The sequence below is a fragment of the Olea europaea genome, unplaced genomic scaffold, assembly GCF_002742605.1.
Source record: "Olea europaea var. sylvestris unplaced genomic scaffold, O_europaea_v1 scaffold1251, whole genome shotgun sequence".
Lineage (NCBI taxonomy): Eukaryota > Viridiplantae > Streptophyta > Magnoliopsida > Lamiales > Oleaceae > Olea > Olea europaea.
Window position 1 is genome coordinate 259,679 of NW_019229949.1, and position 25,731 is coordinate 285,409.

At 31.7% G+C, this 25,731-nt stretch overlaps 1 protein-coding gene across 3 annotated transcripts; it reads left to right on the forward strand.

The window, feature by feature from the left end:
* Window positions 1-19,532: 19,532 nt before the first annotated feature.
* On the forward strand, window positions 19,533-24,774 carry LOC111374438 (enhancer of rudimentary homolog). Of its 3 annotated transcripts, none has more exons than XM_022997104.1 (4): window positions 19,533-19,682; window positions 21,377-21,470; window positions 23,834-23,954; window positions 24,387-24,774. In XM_022997104.1, exons 1-4 carry the CDS (start codon window positions 19,680-19,682, stop codon window positions 24,475-24,477), a joined length of 309 nt encoding a protein of 102 aa, XP_022852872.1. In that variant the 5' UTR covers window positions 19,533-19,679; the 3' UTR covers window positions 24,478-24,774. The 3 variants fall into 3 exon arrangements, with proteins under 3 accessions (XP_022852872.1, XP_022852874.1, XP_022852873.1); XM_022997106.1 differs by lacking the exon at window positions 19,533-19,682 and adding an exon at window positions 19,954-20,625; XM_022997105.1 differs by lacking the exon at window positions 19,533-19,682 and adding an exon at window positions 19,955-21,033.
* The last annotated feature ends 957 nt before the right edge of the window (window positions 24,775-25,731 follow it).

The window sequence follows — 25,731 nt, forward strand, 5'->3', positions numbered from 1 at the left end:
GCATGAACTAGTTTAGTGCAATGTGTTTTGTCTTTTTTATCACTAGGGTCCCTTTGCTATTTCCTAGGTTTAGGAATTCGAATAGCGGGTGGAAATCTCGGTTCTTTTTCGCCCGGCCTTCAGTACGTCGGTTTTCTTTCAATACCAATTGGCGGCATCCCCAAATTTGTCTTTTCAATAGTCAAGTAAAAGCTTCCTCTACTCTAAAAGTTCAAATCCAACAGTTGGTTGATATACCCCTCTCGCACCTGACTTAGGATCGATCCTGAGCATGAGGAACATGTTGATAGTGGGGATGAGTCGTCGTACTGGTAGGTTGCTTCCACTGGTTTCTATTATTTTTTACTTGCACATATTTCTTATTTGTTGTTTTTCAGGACTAATCAGTTTGGGTATGTGCATACAGATATGGACTTCGATCTAGACGAGGTATTGAAGACCCTGCCAGGAAGTGACGAGGGCCTCGCTCCTATTGACGGTAAACTCTTGAGCCTCCGTTCCTTGTTTCGTGTTTTCACACTCTTTTGTTTTGCAAGCTTGACGGGTCTTACCTTGCATGTATAGGGATGGAATTTGACCTAGAGGGACCATGAATTCTATGCCTGAACAAGGGCATAGAAGTGATATTGAGCCACCCCTCGTCCCCTTAAAGAGGAAGAAGAATGCTGACCAAGGGGGAAGGTCTCAGGTGGCAAAAGAGACTCCCCAGCCCTCAGACGAGCCTATCAAAGTTGCTTCTGTTCCTAGGCCGGGTTCTTCCAGCCGTATGCGGGGGGAGCATGAGGATTCACTTCCTAATTTCGGGTTTCCTCCCACCCGAGATTATCATGAGATGGGGTGCTTAAGTCTTTGGTGACACCCGCTCGGGCCAAGGTGATTGCAGGACGTAGCGCAGACGACATCGAGAGGGCTGCGACGGTCTATCTCCAGAGGGTATGCTTCTAATTCCATTTTTCTTTTACGCCGAGTCTTATCTTTTTAGCATGATTTTACCACACGACTCTCTCATCGTCTCCTCATTCTTTAGGTAGTGGCCCTTCAGATCGGGCTTGCTGAATCGAGTCGTCGTCGGGGCTTAAACTTGAAGACTCTTGTAGAAGAAAAGAAGAAAGAGACCCATCATTACAAGAAAAAAATAGCTTCCTTGAAGAAATCTCTAGAGGCGTCGGAAGCTTGAGCCCGCGAGCAGGAGACAGAGAATGACAATTTGCGGTCTGGGTTAACTCATGCTCCAGAGGAGGCGGTTGAGAGGTATAAGGCCTCTGTCGAGCATACTAAGGACTTAGAGGCATCTGGGAAGTAGTACAAGTCATTGTTTGATTATGCCAGGGCCTTGCATTCGTACGGGGAAGGCGATGGCGGCATCTATCAAACTAACCAAGGAGTGGATATCGATTGAGCACCCTTTTATTGACCCCTTAGGTGACCTAGATGGCTGTGCCCTACTCTCCTTCCTCTTACGCTACACAAGGAACTTATCAAAATCTGAGGGGTCGATAGAAGGGTGCTCGATCGATATCCACTCCTTGGTTAGTTTGATAGATGCCGCCATCGCCTTTCCCCTGTACGAATGCAAGGCCCTGGCATAATCAGACGATGACTTGTACTGCTCCCCAGATGCCTCTAAGTCCTTAGTATGCTCGACAGAGGCCTTATACCTCTCAACCGCCTCCTCCGGAGCACGAGCCAACGCAAACCGCAAATTGTCATTCTCTGTCTCCTGCTCGCGCTTCCGACGCCTCGAGAGATTTCTTCAAGGAAGCTATTTTTTTCTTGTAATGATGGGCCTCTTTCTTCTTTTCTTCTGCAAGAGTCTTCAACTCTAAACCCTGACGAGGACTCGATTCAACAAGCCCGGTCTGAAGGGCCACCACCTTTAGGATGAGGAGACGATGAGAGAATCGTGTGTTAAAATCATGCTAAAAAGATAAGACTCGGCGTAAAAGAAAAATGGAATTAGAAGCATACCCTCTGGAGATAGATCGCCGCAGCCCTCTCGATGTCGTCTACGCTACGTCCTGCAATCACCCTGGCTCGAGCGGGTGTCACCAAAGACTTAAGCACCCCCTTCTCATGATAACCTCGGGTGGGAGGAAATTAGGAAGTGAATTCTCATGCTCCCCCAGCGTGCGCTGGAAGAACCAGCCTAGGAATAGGAGCAACCTCGATAGGCTCGTCTGAGGGCTGGGGAGTCTCTTTTACCACCTGAGACCTTCCTTCTTGGTCAGCATTCTTCTTCCTCTTTAAGGAGGCGAGGTAGCTCAATATCACTTCTATGCACTTGTTCAGGCATAGAATTCATGGTACCCTCCAGGTCAAATTTCATCCCCGTACATGCAAGGTAAGACCCGTCAGGCCCGCAAAACAAAAGAGTGCGAAAACACGAAACAAGGAAGGGAGGCTTAAGAGTTTACTGTCAATAGGAGCGAGGCCTTCGTCACTTCCTGGTAGGGTTTTCAATACCTCGTCTAGATCGAAGTCCATATCTGTATGCACATACCCAAACTGATTAGTCCTAAAAAGCAACAAATAAGAAATATGTGCAAGTAAAAAATAATAGAAACCAGCAGAAGCAACCTACCAGTAGGGCGACTCATCCCCACTAACAACATGTTTCTCATGGTCAGAATCGATCCTAAATTAGGTGCTAGAAGGGGTATATCAACCAACTGTTGGATTTGAGCTTTTAGAGTAGAGAAAGCTTTCGAATTCCTAAACCTAGGAAATAGTAAACGGACCCTAGTGGTAAAAAAGACAAAATGCATTGCATAGAACTAGTTCATGCATCTCGAAGACACTCCTAAAGAGATCTATGAAAAGTGTAATTCTCATCCTAAGGCAAACATATAAGAAGTGCAATGCTTTTCTCCAAGCGTTGGGGTTTATTTGATTAGGAGTAAGATGAAACTCGTTGAAAATCGACGCAAAGAAGGGATGAATGAGTAGTCAGAAAATGTCATCCATGATGTCCCTATACACCGCTATCTCATGGGGGTCAGACTTGGGGAGTCTCTCTTTAGGACCGGGGGCTCTATAGACATAGTCATCGACCCGGTCATACTTGGCAAGACATTTCTCTAACTTGAGCGGGGAATTGTAAAGGCTATAACCTCTTAGATTCTCGAGAGGGACAATCTCACCAGCCGCATCCCACCCAATTTCTAAGTTTTGATTGGGAAGTTTGGTAGAGTCAATATGCCTCTTGGGAGAATTAGAAACAAACATTTGAGGTTCGGTTGAAGAATTCCAATTATCGGAATCACAAATGGATCTATCAAACGAAGGGGAGGATTCGTTAGGTAGCCTATCCAAGGAGTCAGAAGAACGATCAGCTCGAGGGGCCGAAGGTCGGCCAGCTCGAGGGTCGACTAGCCCACAACCAGTCGCAGTGGGCCAGTCGGCCCATCGTCTGAGTTGATCGGCCCTTCTGATGAAGGTTCGGTCGAAACATTATACTCCCCGCTACCACTTTTGTTGGCAGAAGAGGTGATTATAATCTTATGCATGAAAAAAAAAAAAGAGGGTAAATGCAAAAACTCTAAGTAAAAATCTTGGAATGAAAGAGGAAAATATTACCTTGAGGAGGAGAAAATCTAGGATGAGGGGAAATGATTTAAAATAGGAGACAACTTCACTTTTTATAGTCAAAAGGGATTCAAAATTATTGGGGGCAAAATTCTCTCCAAGACTATGTCCATTGGTTGGGTGCTAAATATACAGTGAAACAGCTACCCAAATTAAATTGTACTACTCGACCTTCTTATTCGAACTAGTTTTATTTATAAAAAAAAAATACAAATAAAGGAAGTTGCTACCCCTCTGTCGAAAAAATATCGACAGGGGGTAGGGGCTAATGATATCAATTAACATAGGAAACCACCTCCGATGATAAGTAAGGTAAATCACTGCACGCCAATGCGAAGCTGTCGACCCCTCGGGAAGTTCTACCTCTACACGAGACTACTTACTCCGTCGGGTGCTCTACCTTAACGAGAGGTCGTCGCCTTCCCCGGGGGCGCTCTATCTCTACGCATGAACGTCGACCTCCCCTGGGGGCACTCTACCTCTACGTAAGATCACCGAGCGACCTGAAATTGCCTATAGGGCCATCTTAACACTTAGCCACAAAATTCCAGATGAATTGACGAGGATACATGACAGTTACTTCAGACTCAACCTTCTCGCGAGAAGTTAAGATCCCCCACTCAGAACGTGGGGATGGTAGGGAGGTCGACGTGGGACACGTGGCACCACTACCACCTGACTTTCAATGCCTATAAATACCCACGAGGGCGACACAGGTATGGACGATAGCATTTTTCCTAGCCATCTAAATTTCGTCCTCATATTTCCTAATATCATTTACTAATTATCATGCCGGAGTTAAAACACGGGAGAAAGCTCCGCCCTCATTTTTCAGGTTACACACGTCCAACGGAGTAGCAGGAATGCCAAACGTCACCAGGTAGACGAGAAGTATTATTCCACCATCATCTCAATTTCAATTTTGCAGTTTTCCCACTTGGAAGGTTTATTTTTACTTGACATATTTCGGCTCCACAGGAAACGATCGAGTCTGGACAATTCAATTGGGCAAGTCTCGTACTGTCACATCACCCCGAGAATACAAAACAAAATTTTACAATTATACACTGTAAATAGATTATTTATAAATTTCATGCTTAAAAAGTCGTCTTCGTACATAATGCATCGAGTGAATGTTTGTTGTGCAGCATATCAATAGGCGGTTTTATCCTTTAACACAATATGATAGGATCCAATCCTTTTTATCGAGCACAATTATATTGAGAATTAAATTAAAATTTAAGTTATTATAAACTATGGATACTATAATATGCATGGATAATAAGTCAATGTTCGAGCCATATTTTCTAAAAATTCATTTTTAATTACATATTTTCTTAATAAAATTATGTTGAATATAAACTCAATTCTTTTTCTAATTTTTTATCATACATTTTTTAAAAAAATCACTATTACAAAATAAGACTCAAATAGGGACTAAATGAACAATAATTGTGGGCCATGTTAAACTCACTTCCCAAACAAGCTATATATATATATATATATATATATATATATATATATATATATATATATATATATATATATATATATATATATATATATATATATATACCCAAACAAGATATATATATATATATATATATATATATATATATACACACACACATACTGTTCAACATGAGGCAGAGCTTTCACACGGAACTGGTTTGTACTGTAGGTATACTTGTTCCATTGAAAATCCCTTTATCATTCATATAAAATGAAGGGTGATGCTGCTTGCAGTGCACAGGCCTCTGTGCAAGCAGAAATATTGTAAAATGAATTGATGAGACTACTTTATTACTTTTATGAAAGTTGGTTACTGTAGCAGACTCCTTTCCGAAATTTCTTGTGGTAGCTAAAAATTTCATCCACAGAAATGAATTTATTGAGCCTTCATTGTTGACTTCCACAAACTGGATATTGTACTGGCCCAAAAAAAAAACATAACTGTTCATTTCATAAATGAAAAAAAAGTTCGGCTGAAAATCCCCTTTATTTCCCTATCCCTACTACAATAAAAGAGTGAATGTAGCAAGCACTATTCATCCAGGACGTATTTTGTCTTTGCCTATTTTACCCTTGAATATCCCACTTCACTCCTAGAATGACTACTGATGGTCTTTCTACGCGTGTGGTACTACTGTTTTGTCTGATTTGAATTTTTACGTCCAAAAAAATAGTTGACGTCATACTACATAATATTCTTTTTAAGAAAATGATGTAAATTATATTGAGATAAATTGTCTCGAAAAAATAAAAAACATTAATAAAATAATTATTTTTTTTAAGAAAAATGACGAGTTATACGCATTTTTTAACACGCACGTTTGATGTATGTTTAACTATTCTCGATATTCATTTAAATCATTCGATATGCCTATAATATAATTCTCGAAATGAGTTTCGAGAGAATATAGAAGATTTATGTATTCGACTATCGTACAATCGTCGATGAATTTTTAAAATTAGCTTGTTATCGAAATTCTTAATTTTTTTAAATGATGTCTCTTTTAAGATTAAAAAAAATTAAATTAAAAAATTTTCTAAATGACGTCAAAATTTATTATCGCGAAAAAATAATAAACATTAATAAAATAATTGATTTTTTAAAGAAAAAAGACGAGTTATACAATTTTTTAACACATATGTTTGATGTACGTTTAACTATTTTCAGTATTCATTTAGGTCATTCGATGTGTCTATGAAATGAGTTTCGAGAGAATACAAAAGATTTATGATAGATTTTTATAAAAAATTAAATAAATCACCGACTGAGAAAAAAAGAAAAAAATTAATACAAAAAAGATATTAATCACCAAATTATTGCTTGCATTCTTCCAAGCAGAAGCCCTTTGCTTCGGTCTCCATTGATCATTTGACAAAGAAGCAGAGTCAATAGTTAAAAGAGAAAAAGCCGATGCCTCTGCTGCTAGCTAAAGATTGGGGCTAATCTTTTGAATGACCAGAATATTGGTTCTATTTTCTACAATAGTCTTTACTATTGGAAATACTATTTTACCCTTACTTTTATTATTTGCAAGATGTATCCTTCTGTTTTCGGGATTCATTAATCAGGACTTATGTTTGAATTTTTTAATTTTTCAAATACCTCTAAATATTCTCTGTATTTTGATAATTTTTCAAAAATTCTAGGCTGATCTTTTTTAGTTATATATCCTAAAATTATTCCTTCTAAAACTCCTTCTTGTATATCTTTATGTTTAGTTATAATATCTTCTACCTTTTTTATTTCTCTACTAGTTTTTACAGAGTCAAATCTTGTATTATACTCACAATAATTATCTATATTTCAATATATTTCTTCAAGTTTTTCTTGGCCAATAGAAAATATATCTTCAGACTTTTCAGCTAATTTAAGTAAAAGCAAAATATCTTTCTCATCTAAATATGATCTGGGATTATTATCATCATTAGAAGTGGATGTGGATACTTGTTTCATTAAGTTTAATCAAAGCATTAGCATGTAAAAGCGAGTAAATAACTTACAGTAATCGAATAGAAGTATACAGTCTTTCCCTCCAATATGCTCTTACAGATGTTTTGCATGTATTTAATCAATCTTCTGAATCAAGTAAAAGTTTTTTCATCTGAGTCCACAACTGCTTCCGCAAAAGACTTTTCAATTAAGGTTACATTTCTCACTCTAGAGAACTAGCCGTGTTACCACAGACGCTATCTCACAGTATTCAGAGTCTCTGTTTTCACCTCTATTCAGACTCTTTTCAGAATCAAGTTCTTACTTGGAATGAAATTTTAAAAGATAACTCACATACAAGGTGCTACGTTTTGTTAGAAAAAAACTGTCTTTTCCCCTAAACCATTCATAAAAAACGGGTACTTTGGCATGGCTAACATCCATTCAAAATCAATATTTTTAAAATCTTTTAAAATCTCTATCTGTTCTGCCGAGGAATCATGAGAAATTTAACGAAATCCTTTTATGAAAGTTTTGTTGAACATAACAAACTTTACTTTAATATTCATAAACTGAAATAGTACATGCTTACAATCTATATTTACATACATTTGGTACTCACCTTATGAAATTTAGAACTCTATAAGTGATTACCTTATTACAAGTTTTGCTCTCTTCTGACTATCTAATATTTCTGAATACAAGTGGTGTATACAGTTTACAAAAGATATATCTTTGAGATGTGATTATTCAGAGTGTTTTCGAGATGCCCCTCTTTCTTTCCTCTTGCCTCCTTTTATAGAAGATTTTGAGATCCTTCTCTTGTCAGGTGTCTCCTCCTTCTTTTGTTGGGTAGCTCAGTAATCTTACCTCCACCGATTTCTTCATTATTTTCTTGCTAGGTGGACCTCCCTTTTAGAAATTATCTACCTTATCTTTGAATTTGTCTTTCACTTATGACAACCGGTAGGTGAGTAGTCACAATTATGAAGACTTTCTTGTACTATCTTCTATCTTTTAAAAGCTACAGTTTTTCTTTAATAAATTTCTTTATTAAAGTAGTGATAAAAGGCTATTTTTGTCACTATCATTTTTCCATCTTCGAATCAAAAAATTCTGCAGGGAATTCTTCACTGTTGAGAGATGCTTGACTCATATCTTCCACTACGCAGTATTCACAATGATGGTCACTGTAGTTCCAGAGTAGTTTGCACAGTCCTTTTGTCATATCTTCTAATCCATGTACTTGGTTTGAGATAATTGCGGATAATAATTGGTCAAGATAACATATGTCTTCTTCTTTTGTAGCCATCCTTGCATTGGAGTAGATTATATGGTCTTCAGATGGATAAATCTAGATTTTTTCTTTCTTGGTAATAATCTGAGTTACATGTTCAAATATTTCTTTGTACCCTTTTGCTCTTCTGTAGGGCATCATATTTATAATATCTTGGTATCTATTTTTAACAACCTTTTGACTGGTTGGTAAAAAATGTTGGTTTGTAAGTCCCATTTTAATAACATGGAATGATGGATGCATATGTTCAAGAACGGGATCCCAATCCATAGTTGCTGAATGGAATCTGATCTATATGTTTGTTGTCTTGACTACTTCAATGTATCTTTTTACAGCTTTCCTGACGTTGGTTGGAAGTTGGGCTATTTCTTGAAATCTTTGCTGGGATACCACCAGTTGGCTGGTGCTTTTAGATAGAAGTTTATCTTGTTGTATTTTGCATAGTGGAGAGTTTTCATCTACTTTCCTATTTTCAGATACCAATCTGATAAAACATTAAAAATAATAATAAAGAATATGACTTCTTCATAGTTATTTTTTCTGGGAAATTTTGCCGCATGACATATTTTGACAATATCTTTTTGATCTATTCTTTCAATAGAAAGTTTAGATTTAGTTTGGCTCTGTGAAAAGCTCCTCGTTTTTTATATTTTGAATATCTTCCATAGTGGGAATTTTGATGTCTTCATTATCAGTAATAGGCTTAAGTATTCCCTGTGAAGGGATTCCTACTACCTTCTTCTCTTTCCCTTTATCCTCGAGGAGAGCGCTAGTATTAACTGGTCCTTGTGAAGGGATACTAGATTTGGTACAAGTTACTTCTACCTCAAGGGCTATATTTTTGCCTCGAAAGCTATCTTGGATACTTTGAATTTGTGTTTCCAAATAGGAAACTTTGATCTCAAGTATTTGGACTTTCGTCCTTAGTTGTTCTAATTCCATCCCTGCTGAGATAATCAGGAAGAAAGTTTTACCTTTTATGTATTCAATATCAAATTTGAAGTATGAAAACCAAATTTGTGTTCTGATAATATATCTATTGGCAATAGATGGATCAACATTATTTTTCAAAAAAGCTTTGACTTAAGTATTATCAGTTCTAATCAAGAACTTTTTTGGTAATAAATAATCTTCATATTTTTTAACTCCCCCTTTTACAGCAATGAGTTCTTTCCTGTTCGTTTCATAGCTCGTTTCAACTTCTTTAAATGTTCCTGATGTATAACCTGCAAGTATCTCAGGACAAGAACAATTTTTTTCATATTTATATTCTTTATGATTCTTTTTAACCGTTAATACTGCTCCCCAGTAATTATTTGAAACATCAGTTTTAAGGATAAAGAAATATTCTTCTTGTGGAATATTTGTGGTGCATTTTTCAACCCAAATAGCATTACATTCCATTCGTATTGTCTTAAAAGATTGGGGGTACTAAATGCAGTTAATGGTTTACTTTCTTCTGTAAGCATGATTGCCAAAACCCTGACTTACAATCAAATTTTGAGAATATCTTTTTATTCTATACTTGCTTAATAAGGGTATCCTTATTTGGCAATTAATATCCATCAAATTTGGAAATTTCATTTAACTTTTTATAATTTATCACCATCCTGACTTTTCATCTTTTTATCTCGCTATGTTTTCTAACCATAAAGGCTGGGCTGCTATGTGGATTTTTACAATGCCTAATTAATTTGGCTTCTAATAGTTCTTTTATTTGGTTTTTAAATTCCTTTTGGTCATCTACACTATATTTCATGGGTTTGACTCTTACTATAGTGTCTGAATTGATTAATTTTATTTTTGCCTTTACTTTGTCTGTATTCCATTTTTCTAATGGATTTTCAGAATATGTTTCAGAGATTTCTTTTTTCAATTTTTCTAACCTATTTTCTGTTATCATTTTTAGGACTGTAATTGATTTAAATTTTTCTGTACTCCAACATCTACTACGTTGGGTTGAGGAACTCTGATGATTTGTCTTTATATGCTATGGTAACAGCTTTATTTATTTTTGGTGTAAATATTTTATGTGCACAAGGAGTTGTGAACATATATTTATCAATATATTGTGTAAATGGTGCATATTTTAATACGAAATTTTGTCTTAATAAAATATCACATCCAATTGTGTTTGACATATATATTGTATCAACAAATACTTCTCTAAAGGAAATTAGAAAAGGTACTTGCGTAGCATATTTGCTATATATTACCTTATTTCCACCAGCTGTTGTAGCGGTGACGATCTTCTTTGAATTATATTTTCAGTATTCAGATGGTAGTACATTTGATAAGCATAAGCTTATTGTACTTCCTGTATCTAGGTAAGCATGAAATTTTATTTTGCAACAACTTTTTATATTGAGTATAATTTCAATATATAGACTCATGAGATTAGTACTAATTACTCTTTCCATGATAATAATGATTTCATATTTTCATCTATTCTTGATATGATGATTGGATTATTATCAACTGTTATTTTTAAATATCCTTGGCAGATTTTATAAGGACTATATTCCTCAAGAAAGTTCATTCCTAGTAGTATAGGTGAACGTTCAACTCCATATAGTTCATCTTTATATAGAATTATTTCTTTAGTATATTCTTTCTGATCTTCTCCCATAAGTATAAGAGGAAACTTTACATATTTTCTTATTTCGAGATTATTTCCTAAATAATCATTGAATATATATGGTTCTGGTAATTCAAAATCTATTAAATGACTAACAAATTTAGCATTTACATGACTTTTATCTGCTTCAGTGTCTATGAGGACAAGAAGATTCTTCTTATATCCTTTTTGATTTATATATCTTGTTTTGATATAATATTGCGAATTTGATGGTTCAGCAATACTTAATTTCTTGAGTTTGCTTATGTTAGAGTCTTGTCTAGAGGGGAATCTTGCAATAAGATTGTCTCCTTCTAGGCTGACACTATTTCTTCTTATCAATTTTCCTTCAAAATTAATTTCTCTAGCTTGTTTGTGGAAATCAAGCATTATCTGTTCTGGTATAGTGACTTCATGTTCTTGGTATTTTCTAGGAGGTACATATTGTGCTAACTCCTCAAAATCTTTATATATGATAATATTATCAGTTATTTTTCTTAGATTGTTATGATGGCTAGTACTAAAAGCAAAATTCGATTTTATGCTTATACTAATAGCCTTACTTTTTCGTAACATTTTCAAGTTTTCAATTATATAATATAAATTGAAACTTTGGTCAATATTTTCATCAATCAGTGATATTGCATAATTTGGTTTTACTATGAATATTATCTTTTGATAGACTAAATTTCCTACAACTGTTCCTAATAGAGTATCTATAGGATCTTGTAAGATTCTGTTATCCATACAATATATTTCTATTTGTTTCTTATGTTTCCGAAATTTTGGATAACTTTTGTTTTACCCATTCTTTTGTAATTATAGGAATTCTTGATTTTCCTATAATATCTTCTATATTGATAAACATTTCTTTATAATTCATACTTACAATTGTTTTATTTACTCTTGGTAGTATCCTAAAAATCCTTGATGGAATACATCTTTTTCTTGTAGATATAATATTTTCTTGGTTATTCCTTTGTATTTTTTAATATCAAAGGTAATTTCTTGATTTATGTCTTCTATCGAGTCTACAACTTCTTCAGTTGTTTCAACTTATATTTCTAGATCTGCTTGTTGTATCTCTTGATTCATATATACTATCTCCTCAGAATCTTCCTCTGATGAGGAAGTATCTAATTCATAAATACTACTACATTCACTGGTTAAATCTCCAAAATATTCAATTGGTTTTATATCACTATCATCTTGAAATTTTTCATAAATTCTAAGAGTTTTTATATTCTGTCTATCCTTCTTTTTGGGACATCGAAGGGCAATGTGTCATTCTTCATTACAGATGAAACATCTACATTTTTTAATATTTCTTGGTTTAGATTTTTTATTCCAATTTCTTTTTTTAAAATATTTTTTGTGTGGTTTAAAATTTCTTTGCTTAAATTTTTTGTAGTTTTTGAATTTTTTTATATTTTTTATTTGGTTTATATTTCTTCTTATGATATCCAAATTGTTCAATTTGGCCTATATCTTTGTAACAACACAAGGAATTCTTTCTTATTTTATATGTTTTCCTACTTTCTAGAGCTTATCTGCACCACATGCTTATCATTCTTTTTGTAAATTCAATCATACTTCCAAAACTATCTATTTTTACTCCTCCCTCTTCTCCTAGAGGTAATAATTTCTCATATTCTTTTAATAACTTAATTCCCCATGGGAATGATAATTTCGTATAGACTTATTTTCTTGATAATCTCCTTGATTTAATATATAGTATAATTCTTCAAATTTACGTGTATATCTTTCTAATTCACACGTCACATATTCTTAAATTTTTCATTACTATCATTCCTTCATTATATTCATCTTGTTTTCTATCTTCTTCATTAGAAGTATATCTATTTCATAAGAACTCTGTTCTTAAGGCTCTTTTAAATCTTTTTAATATTTCTTGTGTATTTTGATCATTTAAATTATTCCTATTATCTAATATTTCAGTTCTATTTTCTCCATACTTTATTCTTTCTTTTACAGATTCTGGTAACTTTCTCCACCATTTAGAAACAATTCCTCTGAATATATGTTCTATAAATCCAAAAACTGTATATGTTTCCCATTTATTAAATTGTATTGCCAAGTCGGTACTTTTCATCAATATTTCAATAGCTTTATTTTTATCTACACAGTCTAGATCCAACCATATTCCTGTTGTGTGGATTGGTTCATTATAAGATTTCATTGGATTCGTTTCTTTTATGGATTGTTTTCTTATATTTTCAGTGTATCTTTTCTGTGTTTTTCTATATTGATTAATACCTTCTTTAATAAGTATCGTAGTATAATAAGGATAATCATATTCTTCGTCACTACTGAATTCTATTTTTATATTTTGACTTGTTGATGGATTAGTATTCATTTTTGTATTTTTCATTTTTTCAGTCAATTCTTCTAACTGTTTTTTATATTCATCATACTGTTCACCAGTAGATTCTAAGAATTTTTGTTCTAGTTCTTCTACATTTGTAATCATATATTGATTTTTTTCATGTTTTTCCCTTTATTATTTTCTTTTTTTTTTGTTATCATAAAATCATGAGGTGGATTAATTATAATCTTATCTTTTCCTTTAAGGTTTTTATCTAAAAGAGCATTTTCTACTTGTAGATCATATTCTAAATTTTTTAATCTTTTGTGTATATCCTCAAAACTTTCATTTGTGGTGTTTTTAGATGAATAGGGATAACTTGATTTTTTATATTTTTAAACCTTTTTCAAAAAATTTTCAATTATATTTTCTTCATCTACTATATTCATCATAATTTTAGGTTCGTAACATGGCTCTGATACCATTTAGTAGGAATGTGCAGCGGAGGGGTTAAGATTTTGAATCCAATTAAAATCTTTATAAGTATTTAAAATATTAAAATAGAATTTATAAAATTCACTATCTTTTGTTAAAAAAATTTCTTTAATAATTATATTTAATTTGTTAATTCTTCTTTCTAATTTAAGAATTTGTTTATGTATATTATTTTCTATTTTGATTGCTCTATAATCCATATAAACATTTTTATATTTTAATTTTGGATCTAACTATTCTATAAAGAAACTTTTTAGATCTTCTTTTAAATAGTTTAATTCATTATCTGTTGCATTTCTTAGATCAATAAAATTTTGTATAATATTTGGGGTTAAATTTATTAAGGATTCATGATCTATATTTCTTTTGGGACCTAATTGAAGGTTTTTATACATAGTATTGGCTTTGGTTGCAAATTCTCTATGAGGGGTATTTTTGGAAAGCTTATTATTCAAAGGTTATTCTTAAAATAATTATATTTCTATGTCTAATCTTAAAATTTACTCTTATATTTAGGTTATTTGTATGTATTTCCCCTAAAGATTGTCATTGTCTTTTGCAACTGTGCACCTCTTTTTCCAGAGAAGGTCCACAAGAATGAGAAATCAGCAGTGACCAGATGAAAGTAATTGAATATCTGTACAAGAAATTCCTTGAATTCGTTTGCTAGCTTTCTAGCCGAACTGTTTGTCCTACCCACTGATGCTCTCCTGTCTTCGAGATCAATCATCTTTATCTTCCCCTTAACCTGATTTTCCTTCTCCCCAAAATTGTTGAGCTAGCAACAGTGCCATTGGTGATCATCAGAGAGATACTATCGGACAAGACAAGCTCCTGCGTCTAAAGGGCTGGTTTCAAAGTCTTTGGTGACCATGCTTCCTCGAAAAAAGAGAAAGAATTCACGAAGAATCATTTAAAAAAAATTGATAGAACACAATTATCTCCTGGCATCCGCTCGTGGGTGCCAAGAGCACATTGTTCCGTGCATCACGGAGCAAATGGAGTTGCTCATTTTTTATTTATTTTTTAAATGATGCTCAATGTCAATTTTTTTTCATTAAGTGATTGATATTTTTTTTGTATCATTTTTTTTTACTGGGTGATTTATTTAGTTTTTCTTTTTATAAAAATCTTCATAAATCTTTTATACTCTCGAAGTTCATTTCGAGAGCTATATCATAGACAAATCGAATGATTTAAATAAAAATCGAAAATAGTTAAACGTACATTAAACGTGTGTTAAAAAATGCGTATAATTCGTCTTTTTTCTTTAAAAAATCAATTATTTTATTAATGTTTATTATTTTTTCGCAACAATTTTCTCAATATAATTTATATCATTTTCTTAGAATCGTGTATATTGTTTATTTCCTAAAAGCAGTTGTGATATATCAAAGTAAAACTTAACACAATATTGAAAAAATTTAATACTCGATCGAAAAGATGTGATTAGTTTATTTGACAATATTGAATATTTTCGATGCATATAAATTTTGGAGAATTAAATTCAAATATATCAAAATTGGTCAATTAAATAAAAATCTCAACCCCATTTAAGTGACAAAATATCATACTGTGACTCAATTTATGTTTGGCTCCATTAATTTTTTTTTTCTCTCTTTTATTTTTAATCGCAGAATCTTTCATAAAATAATATTACACGTAAATAAAAAAATTGATTAAATTAATTGGATATTGAACAATAAAAAAGATTTGATTAATTACATGATTCAATTATAATGAATATAATTATCATCAAATACGTCCTTTATAAGTAAAATAACCACTCGGACTAAAATAATGTTTGATATATAAATTATGAGCTCCAATAATTTGGATTTTTAATCCATGCATCAAGGGAACATTTATCCTATCTCCAGAAAATACATTTCAATTATAGCAATACAAAATTGAGACCAACTAATTTTTCATCTTGATTATTTTAACATTTGAAAATATTTTATATATAAAAGAAATTCGATAATTTTTAGGAATTTTTTTCTTATTGTTACTTTTTCCTCTCGATCAATTAATTTTTTAAATAATATAATAAAATTTTGACGTCATTTAGAAAATTTCCTAATAAACTTTTAATTTTTTTTTTCAAATGTCAAAAGTGTGTAATATATGAAAATTACATTTCCATTTATCATTTTAAACAATTAATCAAATTTGTACATTTATTGAGAAAAAAGAATTGATATTTTGACATATATATATATATATATATATAGGTAAGTTTTTATAATATTATAGCAAGAACAATAACAAATTATGTGCCTCTACATTTTTTTGGTAATCTCTAACAGCAGGGATCCAGTTGATGTTGTCATCCTCACAATCCGACCACCACACAACCCGTCACCAACGACATTATTTTCAACAATGTTAATTTTTTTTGGATTATGAGTTTTATTTTTTATGATGTTTCAAAAATTTATCGATTATATTTAACATTTATGATGTTTATCCTTCACTATTTAGGTAGATTATTGAGTGTAGTAATGATCTAAGTGTTTTTTCTAATTAAAATACTTTGTTCTTGCTAGAAATGATTATTTTCAGCAAGAGAAAAAGGAGTTGGCGACTGTTGGCTATCCAATAGTCGTTGGACCCGACCTTTAACAATCGGGTCACAAAAACAATTGGCCGGCACCAACCAACTGTTTGTGCTGACTCAAATCTTTAATTTTTTTTTTTTTTTTTTAGACCCACTTTTTTCCTTCATTTTTTTATTGTTTATCAATTCTTTCCTCTTTATGATAATTTAATTTTTTTCAATTTTAATTAATATTTATATTCTTTATTTAATTTTTATAATTTTCTTTCCAAATCTTTACTTTTTTTGGGAAATAGTTTTAAAATTTCCTAATTGTTTTCTTCATATTTTGAATAACTTTTTTTTCAATTTTAAATTCTTTTCATTTTATGATAAATTAATTTTTTTTTTCAATTTCAATAAAATAATATTTATATTCTTTGTTTAATTTTTATAACTCCCGTTGTTTAATCTTTTTTTTTGCATTTATTATTATTTTTTTGGTAATAATTTAAAAAGTTTCTTTATTGTTTTCTTCTTCTTATAAATTGTTTTTTTTTTCAATTTCAAATACTTTTCAATATTTTTGTAATATTTTTAATATTTTTACAATTTTCTTTAATTTATTTTTCTTTTTAATTTTTGATCATTAATTTGTACATATTTTAATTAATTATTATTATTTTCTTTATTTTTAAAAAAAATTAATTATTTTTAGTTCATTATAATTTTTTTAATTTAAAATGATTTTTTACATTTTTTATTATTTTCTTTAATTTATTTTTTATTTTTTATATTTGTCTGTAATTCTTTTTTCTATTTTTCTCCTTTAATTTATTAAATTCTTTCTTTCTTTCTTTCTTTTTATTATCATCAGTATAAAACGAATCTATTTCTTACGTATAGTAGTTATAATTCATTTCGCTTAATTTTTCTGAGATTATGCTTTATTCCATTATTTCTATAAAAAGGTTTTAACATTTGAATTTTTGCGTAATGGAGTACCATTTCGATGCCGAGTTGAGACAGATGGCAAGAAAATGTATTTGGAACAATAGATTTGATAGTTTTACTATTGCATTGAGTATAGTAATGATTTAAATGTTTATTTTAATGAAATGCCTTATTCTTGTCGAAATGGTGATTTTCGACAAAAGAAATGGAGCCAACGACTATTGGCTATTCATATTGTACTGAGAAGGGTCAACTTTCAACTTGTTTTGTAAATCATGATACAATTTTTACATATGAAGTACTCGATGTCATGGTAATTGGAATATCACTCATAAATTTTCATATCCATCGATCATTTTCATCAAATTCAAAATTATCAAAATAACAAATCAAGATTACAACTATATCTACATGACGAAGTAGAATTTTTAATTATAAGAGAAATTAGTTGAAAAATCGTCCCAACAACTCGGCAATAGAATTTTTAATTTAAAAAAAGTTTTAGCCAACCGTTAGTAGCTGATTGCCTAAGGTTGTTAACAGTCGACTGTTAAGGGTGGCCGAAATAGTACATTACCATGAATCTTATCTGGCAAAATATGCATGTAGATGATTTGTTTTCTTGTTTATACTTAAAAAAATTTATGAATCTATTAAAATTTTATTTACATGTTAATCTATGTAAGATTTATCAATTAAAAAAGTATACTAATTTGACAAAAATAAAACTAAACATACGAAAATATACTTATCGATTCGAAATTATAGATATAACAAATTTTTTTTATTTAGTGTTTTTTTTGGATAATTTTTTTATATTTTGAGGTTGATGCAGATAAAAATGAGAGTTTTTATCTGTGTTGAAATAAACAGATAAAAAATAGCTGATTTTAAAAGTTTAAGTGGAAATATTTGATTTTTACTTGTTAACTAAAAGAATAGCATTATTTTTTGAACAAAATAATATTTTAAATTGTATAATATATTTAATGACATCTTTATCTTTTAACTATCTATTGTGAAAATGTACAATTGTTAAATTTTGAAGACTTTTAAAGGTTTTGATGTACATTTTTTAAGTGATGACTTTTGTGAATTTCGTGAATCTTTTATAGATTTGTATGGAATTATAGGAAATCTTTTGTAGATTTCTATGGACTTTCATTTTAAAATTTTTATAAACATTTGTAGAATTTAAAAAACTTTTGAAAACTTTCATTTGAAATAGAATTCACGTAGACCTAGTACAATGGTGTGAAATTCTCATATACGAAGTGTTAGTTCACAATTTTCCATCCTTTCCCTTCTTCCCATATAATATGAAAAAATAAAAATTTAAGACCTTAATTACATAAATAATAATAAAAATTATGCATATATATGATTCAACATTATTAGTATAGTATACTTTTAAAAATAAATAAAAATCAATATATTTAAATTTGATTATAAATTTTTCATATAAAAAATTATAATTTAATAAAAAATAAATATTTTTCCCAAAAAAATGAATGAAAAAAGAAAAAATGCTACAAGAATCCAATTTAATTTTTTCATAAAAAATAGATATAAATTATAAGAGAGAGAAAGAAAGAAAGAAAAATGAAAATAAATATAATCGATAGAAAAAAATAAATGTTAATTATACATGTCCATAGAAATTTAAAGGAAAAAAGATTGATTTTTTTTTTTTTTGAAAGTCTTCAAAAGTCTCGTAATTAATGAAAGACAAATTTTAGAATTATGCAACTTGTACATAAAAATAATATATAAGAGATTACATAAAATGATGTGGAGAGAAAATATTGGATTAAATAGTTGATTGTGTTTTAAATTGGCCAATGATTGACGACATGTGACATTATGTAACTCATTGTATTAAGTTTGATATACATGTAACAATATTTCAAATTTTATGAGTACTTTCTGTTTAAAGTTAGTACTCCAAATATTTTTATAAAAGATTGTTAAAGTCATTAAAATTTGAAAACCTTGATTTATAAAGACTTTTAAAAAGTTTTAATTGAGTATCCTGTAATTTTTTTGAGATTTTTTAAAAGTCTCAATTGAATACATCGTAATTTTTAAAAACTTTTTAAAAGTATATAAAAGTCTCAAATAGATATACCGTCAATTTTAAAGAGTTTCAAAAAATCTCAATTAAATACCTATAAATATTTTAAATCCCAAAAAATCATTATAATGTATCAATTGAATACAACTCCCATGGGATTTCACTGAGCCAATTTCAAAGGTACCCTTGTGAAAAGAAAGATATAACGGGCCGGGCTCCCAATAATTTGCTGTTTAATTTTCGTGGAAATGATTCTACTTTCCAACACCCCCACCTCTGCCCTTTTTCACACGGACGCTGCGAAAAATTTCGCTTTGCTCTGATCTTTCGATCATCGTTGTTCCCTTATAATGGTTATGCTCTCCCTATGTATATGTGTGTGTGTGCATATGTATGTATATTCATTAGTATATTTACCAGCCAAGCTTTTTAATTTTACGTTTTTTCTGTCCTTTAGGGTTTGTTTGCTCTGATTATTGTGAGAATTTGTAAAATATTTTTCAGTTCCTGAAACCCTTTTTTCCTTTAGGCTCCATGATGTGGTTATGCTGTGTTTTCGTTTGAAATTTGAACGTATATGCTTGTTGTTGGTATGAAGATAAATGGTGAATTAAATCTAGTATTCTTGCTTACCATGTTTATTTTAGCGGTATTTCTTAATTATAAACACTTATTTACATGTTTTAATTAAAAAAAACTGATTCTATCAGTAATAATTTTTTTATTTTTTGTTTTTTGCTGTTATATTGAATTCTGGTCTCACTTTATTATCAGGTAGCAAAATCCTATAATAAAATAAATATGTATGTTCAAGTGTGTTACATGAAATGTACCAAAACCAAAGCAAGTCACCCCCGAGAGAAATAAATGAATAACAAAAGATCTTGGGAAGATTCAAAGAAGGTTTCCTGCGCCTGTATTAACTGCATGTATGTAGTTATCAAAACTGAGAGTATGATAGACGTTCATGTACAAATCTACCATCGGAAGAACATTGTAATGGTGTTTTGCCTGCTCAATACTTGAGTTATATTTAAGTGTAGATATATTTTGGTAACACAGTAGGCAGAGAAAAGCAATTACATTTCTTTTAAGACGTTAAATATTAGAAATCATATTTAAAGAGTACTGAAGTCCCTACAATATTTATTTCTTCCGATTTTTGTTACTATTTCGTTTGAAAATTGTTGCTCTTGTCTGTTGTGGAATTTGTTAGGCCTTCTTTTCTACATGGATGGAAACCAAATGGAATAGAGTTTCTCTTCATGAAGTGGCTTTTTTTAGGTTTAACTAACGGTAAACCTACAAGGGAGTGATAAATTGATAATTATGTGTTAAGTTGCTATATGAAATGTTTTTCCCTCCAGGAAATGATTGGAATTCCTTTTTCTCCAATACACTTCTACTGACTTTCACTTATCAATTTGTCATTATCGACTGACTTTATCATGTTTTACTTCCTTAGTTACTTCAGTTACAACAACAGAGCAATATTATTTTCTCTACCACTGGTTAACTCTCTCTCTCACTCTCTCATTCTGCAGAAAAGCAAAAATAAAACTGCTTTGGTTGTCAATTCCAAACCTTTGCTCCTCCCCTGCTGTCAACTGTTTTATACCAACTCCTGCCCTTATCCAACAGTCCTCCATGGTCCGCCCACTTGAAAACTGATTCATTCTTATTCTCTTTGCTCTTGGTAGTTAGGTGGGTTTACAACAATGAAGCCACTTTATATTTTTTAAGTCAGTCAATTTAAATGTATCATTTGAAGAAAAGCTTCTCTATTTCTGAGTCACATCTCCTGCTATTAACGAATGATGCATGTTAAAGGCCATTTACTTTCCATTTGGGTTCATTCTTTCCCAATCTGAAAGGCAACCTACATGGTTGTTCATGATTCCTTAGTATTGCTGCAGTGTACCATCCTTGACACTTTCTTCCATGACTCTTTACTGGAAAATTGTGATTGAACTTTTGTTTTGGCATGATTTATCCTTTTGATTGGTTCTTCTACGTGTTACTTATGTTGGATTTGTGTTATATGCAGTCTAACAGGCACACTATTATTCTTATGCAAGCATCTCAGAACAGAGCAACTCGTACTTTTATGGACTTTGATTCAATTAGTCAAGCGATGGATGGTATTCTTTAATTATTGTCATTGCTTATATATTTCTGACGGTTACCCTTATTCATCTAATTCATTTTGTCATATAATGTACTTGGTTTAGAATGATGAATATTTTAAAATCTAAAAACTTACACAGCTTCTTCTTCTTCATGGCAAGCAGGTCATTAGGGAAAAAAAAAAAGAAATAATGCTAGAAAATATTACAGATCATGCACGTTGGTAAAATAAAATTTTCGAACCAAGACCGTAAAGTATAAAAATATTATAGTTCCATGTGTTATTTTCTCATCATTTTACTTAAAATTTGTACTTCATTAGTTTACAGGCGAATGTGATCGGAATAACTCTATTACATCTGGTCTGTCCTAGAAAAATTTCTTTTTTGGTATCCTTAGTACATACTGTACGTGTTATTTTGTGGCTTTATGTAATGTTTGGTAAGGATGACTTGGGTAGGACTATAACATAAAAATGGATGGAAAAAAAGGCTAGGGTTGGGGTGCAAATCATAAATCATGTATCAGTAAATCCTGTTTAGCATGTCAAAGCAAGCCAATTGGTATAATTTGAAACATATGTTATGAATCTGTCATGTAAGAGGATATGTTAAAGTGCTGGTTGAGATGTTATGTTATCATATCAAGGGTGATACACATTATATTACATGCTGATATAATTGAGCAAAGTATTAGCTCGGGGCACTCTTATTCTCTCATCTTCCTCATGTTTGTTATGTCTGGGTTCTAGGCCTTACTCAGATGGGAGTGTGTGAGGGAAGAGAAAAAGAAAGAGAGATCTCGTTGGCGAGGTTGATGGAGATAAAGATTAGAATTGTCTGTTTATTGTTCAATTTTTGAGAAGAAACAGAAGTTTGAACGGAAGTTCTGGGGGGAAATATTGACACTTTCATGTGGGAAGTTTTGGTTTTTTAGGTGGCAGAGGGGGCAGCTTGATTTTGGCGGCCAGTTTAGGCAATATCTAAAACTCTGCCAAAGAGTTGATGCTGAGGAAACCATGGTGAAATGAATGGGATCAAGCATGTCTCAATTAAGCCCCACTTGGCCCCCCATTAATTTTCATTCCATTACATTTCATTTTTCTCTCTCCTATTTTTAACCACAGAATCTTCCATAAAATAAAAACTTTTCTTTCTTTTTCAGCCACTTATTTTTCAAAAAAATACTATTCTACACATTTTCATTACCACAAAATGGGCCCAAACGGGGGCTTAGTTTTTTCGACTTGGGAAGAGGATTTTATCTAAAGATCAATGTTCATAAAGATGGTGTTGGCAGAACACAAATCACACTGAGCGGTGGAAGGAGCTTGGGGCTATGGAGAAGAAGAGCTCTTGCTTCATGTAATTATGCCTTTGTAATTTCAAGCTTTAGTAATTTGAGCTATGATGAGGGCTGAATACTCTTGGTTAGGACTTGGGAGAGAGTGCCCTTCTAGGTAGCGAAGAAAGGATCAAAGAGAGGAGGGACGGTGAAATTTCAGTTGGGATGGGCATAGGAGAGAAAACCTAGTCTCTTGAAACAAAAATGTGTCAATGGCCTGGAAAAATGCATATGACATCACTCACTTGCAGCATAATAAGGGTAAAATAGAGTTGGTTATTTGGACTAATGGGAGCTTATAATTTATAAGAACTACTAGGATAGAAAGAAGGTGTAGGCTTTAAGCGTAACCCTGGCTAAGATTTTGTTTATGTTGAATTTTGACATTTATCCTGGTCATATGATTTTGTGATATACAATAAGACTATAAAAATAAGATCAAAATCTTAAGTATTCCTCGTTAACTGCAACATGCTTGTTTTAGACAAATAGGTCAGTGAACTCCAAAACATCAGAATCATAGATTTATTTTTTGTGTGTAGATCAGTTATCTTTTCAATTTTGGGCTGAAAAGTTGTGCTATATCTGTGGCTCATGGGTGCCCTCTCCCATAGCTTCCAGATGTGCCGCCACCCCCCCCCCCTTCTCCCCAAAAAAAAAAATAATAATAATAATAATAAAAATAAAGCAACCCTTAACAAATACCATCTTCTGTGTATTCTTTTTACAGCATAATTAAAACTATGGATGTATAATTGCATAATGTCAGGTATAACTATGGATGTATAATTGCATAATGTCAGGTATACATGAATCTTTCATTCGTGAGATCGATAAAATACCGCTGTTAATAATTTTACCTGGGGAGTATTAGAAAATGCAAATTACATTGGCTGTTGCGTCTGAAATATGAAAAATGCCTTCATAAGCAGGATAATTGAGTTCCATTATAGATATTGTCATTATGCTTTTCAAAATCCTAGTGCACTATTATGGTTCACACTGCTAATGATTATCACCTCTTTCTCTGCAGGAATTTGTGGACTATATGAAAGGAAACTTAAGGCGATCAATCCAGCCATCAGAAACCTCTCTTATGATATTTCTGATCTTTACAATTTTATTGACGGTCTTGCAGATTTGAGTGCATTAGTGTATCTCTCTTTGTCTCTCCTCATCTCTTGCTCACACACTTTTACACTGATGCATGCACACTAAGGCACTCGCATGCATAACGACAAACATAAACTTGGCCATGCATGGTACAGATGTACTGCTTTGTTGACTTCATAAATCATAACCTCTTCTGAACTCTGCATTATGTTTAACTGCTGCTCTACGTGATTTGAAATCTTAAGCCGACCTCTCTGACATTGTGATGATAGAATCCATGATACTGTAAACTTTTTGGATTACATGTAAATTTTTTGCTTCTGTAATTTCATATCATACTAATTGTTATTCTGTAGGTCTTTCTTATTACATTAAATCGAGCTGCACCTTCCAACATTCACCACTTCGCGTACACATAATTTGAAGGCATTTGCTACTCTTGTAAGTAATGTTTAATGATATCATTTCTGCAGCTATGATCACTCAATTCAGGCTTACCTTCCATACGACCGTCAGTGGATCAAACATAAGACATTACAGCACTTGGAGAAATTGGCTGGTTGATGAGTACTGCGTTCGGATAATCTCTAATTGGATTTCTCAAGAAGGCAGGAAGTGAAGAGTCAGAGTCTTGGTTGGATTAGTATTTCAATCCTCAACTCACGTATCTAAGCTTGTATCTTATGTTTTCTTCCCCTATGAAAGAAGTACAAGAAACTTGTGGCATACGAGTTTTATTCACATCAACTGTTGCTGAAATTAGTCCGCTTCATGTGTAATACTCGTTTTACAATTGTGATAGGCAGAATTTATCTAGCAAATTTTATGGAAAGAATTGAAATTTTATCGGTTGTGGCTTCATATTGTTGAGAACCTTTGTATGAATTCGTGTAATCTCTAATCGAAACATGTTTTATATATATATATATATATATATTTTTTTTTTTTTTTTTTTTTTCAAAATAACTTTGACATCCTAGTACATGGCACTCATCATGTAGCCTTTGATTTTTCCAACATCCTTTTACATCACACATCAGATTTTGACACACAAGAAGCTGTGCAAACTCTTGAAATAACCATAGTTAATTTGAGAAATGTTGAAGGAAAGAGACAAATAAATAAGAGCATATTTAAGAAATTATCTATTTTTAAAGAGTATATTCTCTCATTTAGAGAGCATTTATAAATTTAGAAAATTAAAATGTTGAAGCAATCTAACAAACTCTTTATTATTTACAATTAATTTTATTACCTCCAAAAAATATTTAATATCTTCTATTTTAATGAGCGTTACTTTAGATTATTTTATTGTATTTTTACATTGAAATTTGAAACACTTTGAATACATTTAATTATAGAGAATGAGTTTAGCTCTTCAAACCACTCTCTAAATTGAAATCTTAATTCAAAGAGTCTCTTGGTGTATGATTTTAATGATTGATTATTTAAAATAGAGAGCATTTCATGTTTAAAGTATCTCTTGAATATACTATAAAGGAAAATGCCATCCTTAATGTAAACAATAATGTCCATCTAGAATAATTCTAATTAATTCTAATAGTTGTGTGCTAGAGACCGGTTTGCTAAATGGTAGGGCAATGACATATGTTGCTATGACTTGATTTGAAGTTGACGTCAAGGAATTTGAGATCGACTAAATTTTGGAATAGTTAACATCTGTAAATTTTAAGGGATGGATCGAGGAGCTTTTAAATAGAGATCGAGGCTTGCTGACTGATGGAAGAAGATGATGGCCGTTAAAAGACATTAGGATTGTGAGTACTAGATTTGCAATTTTACTGTGAAAGATTAGGG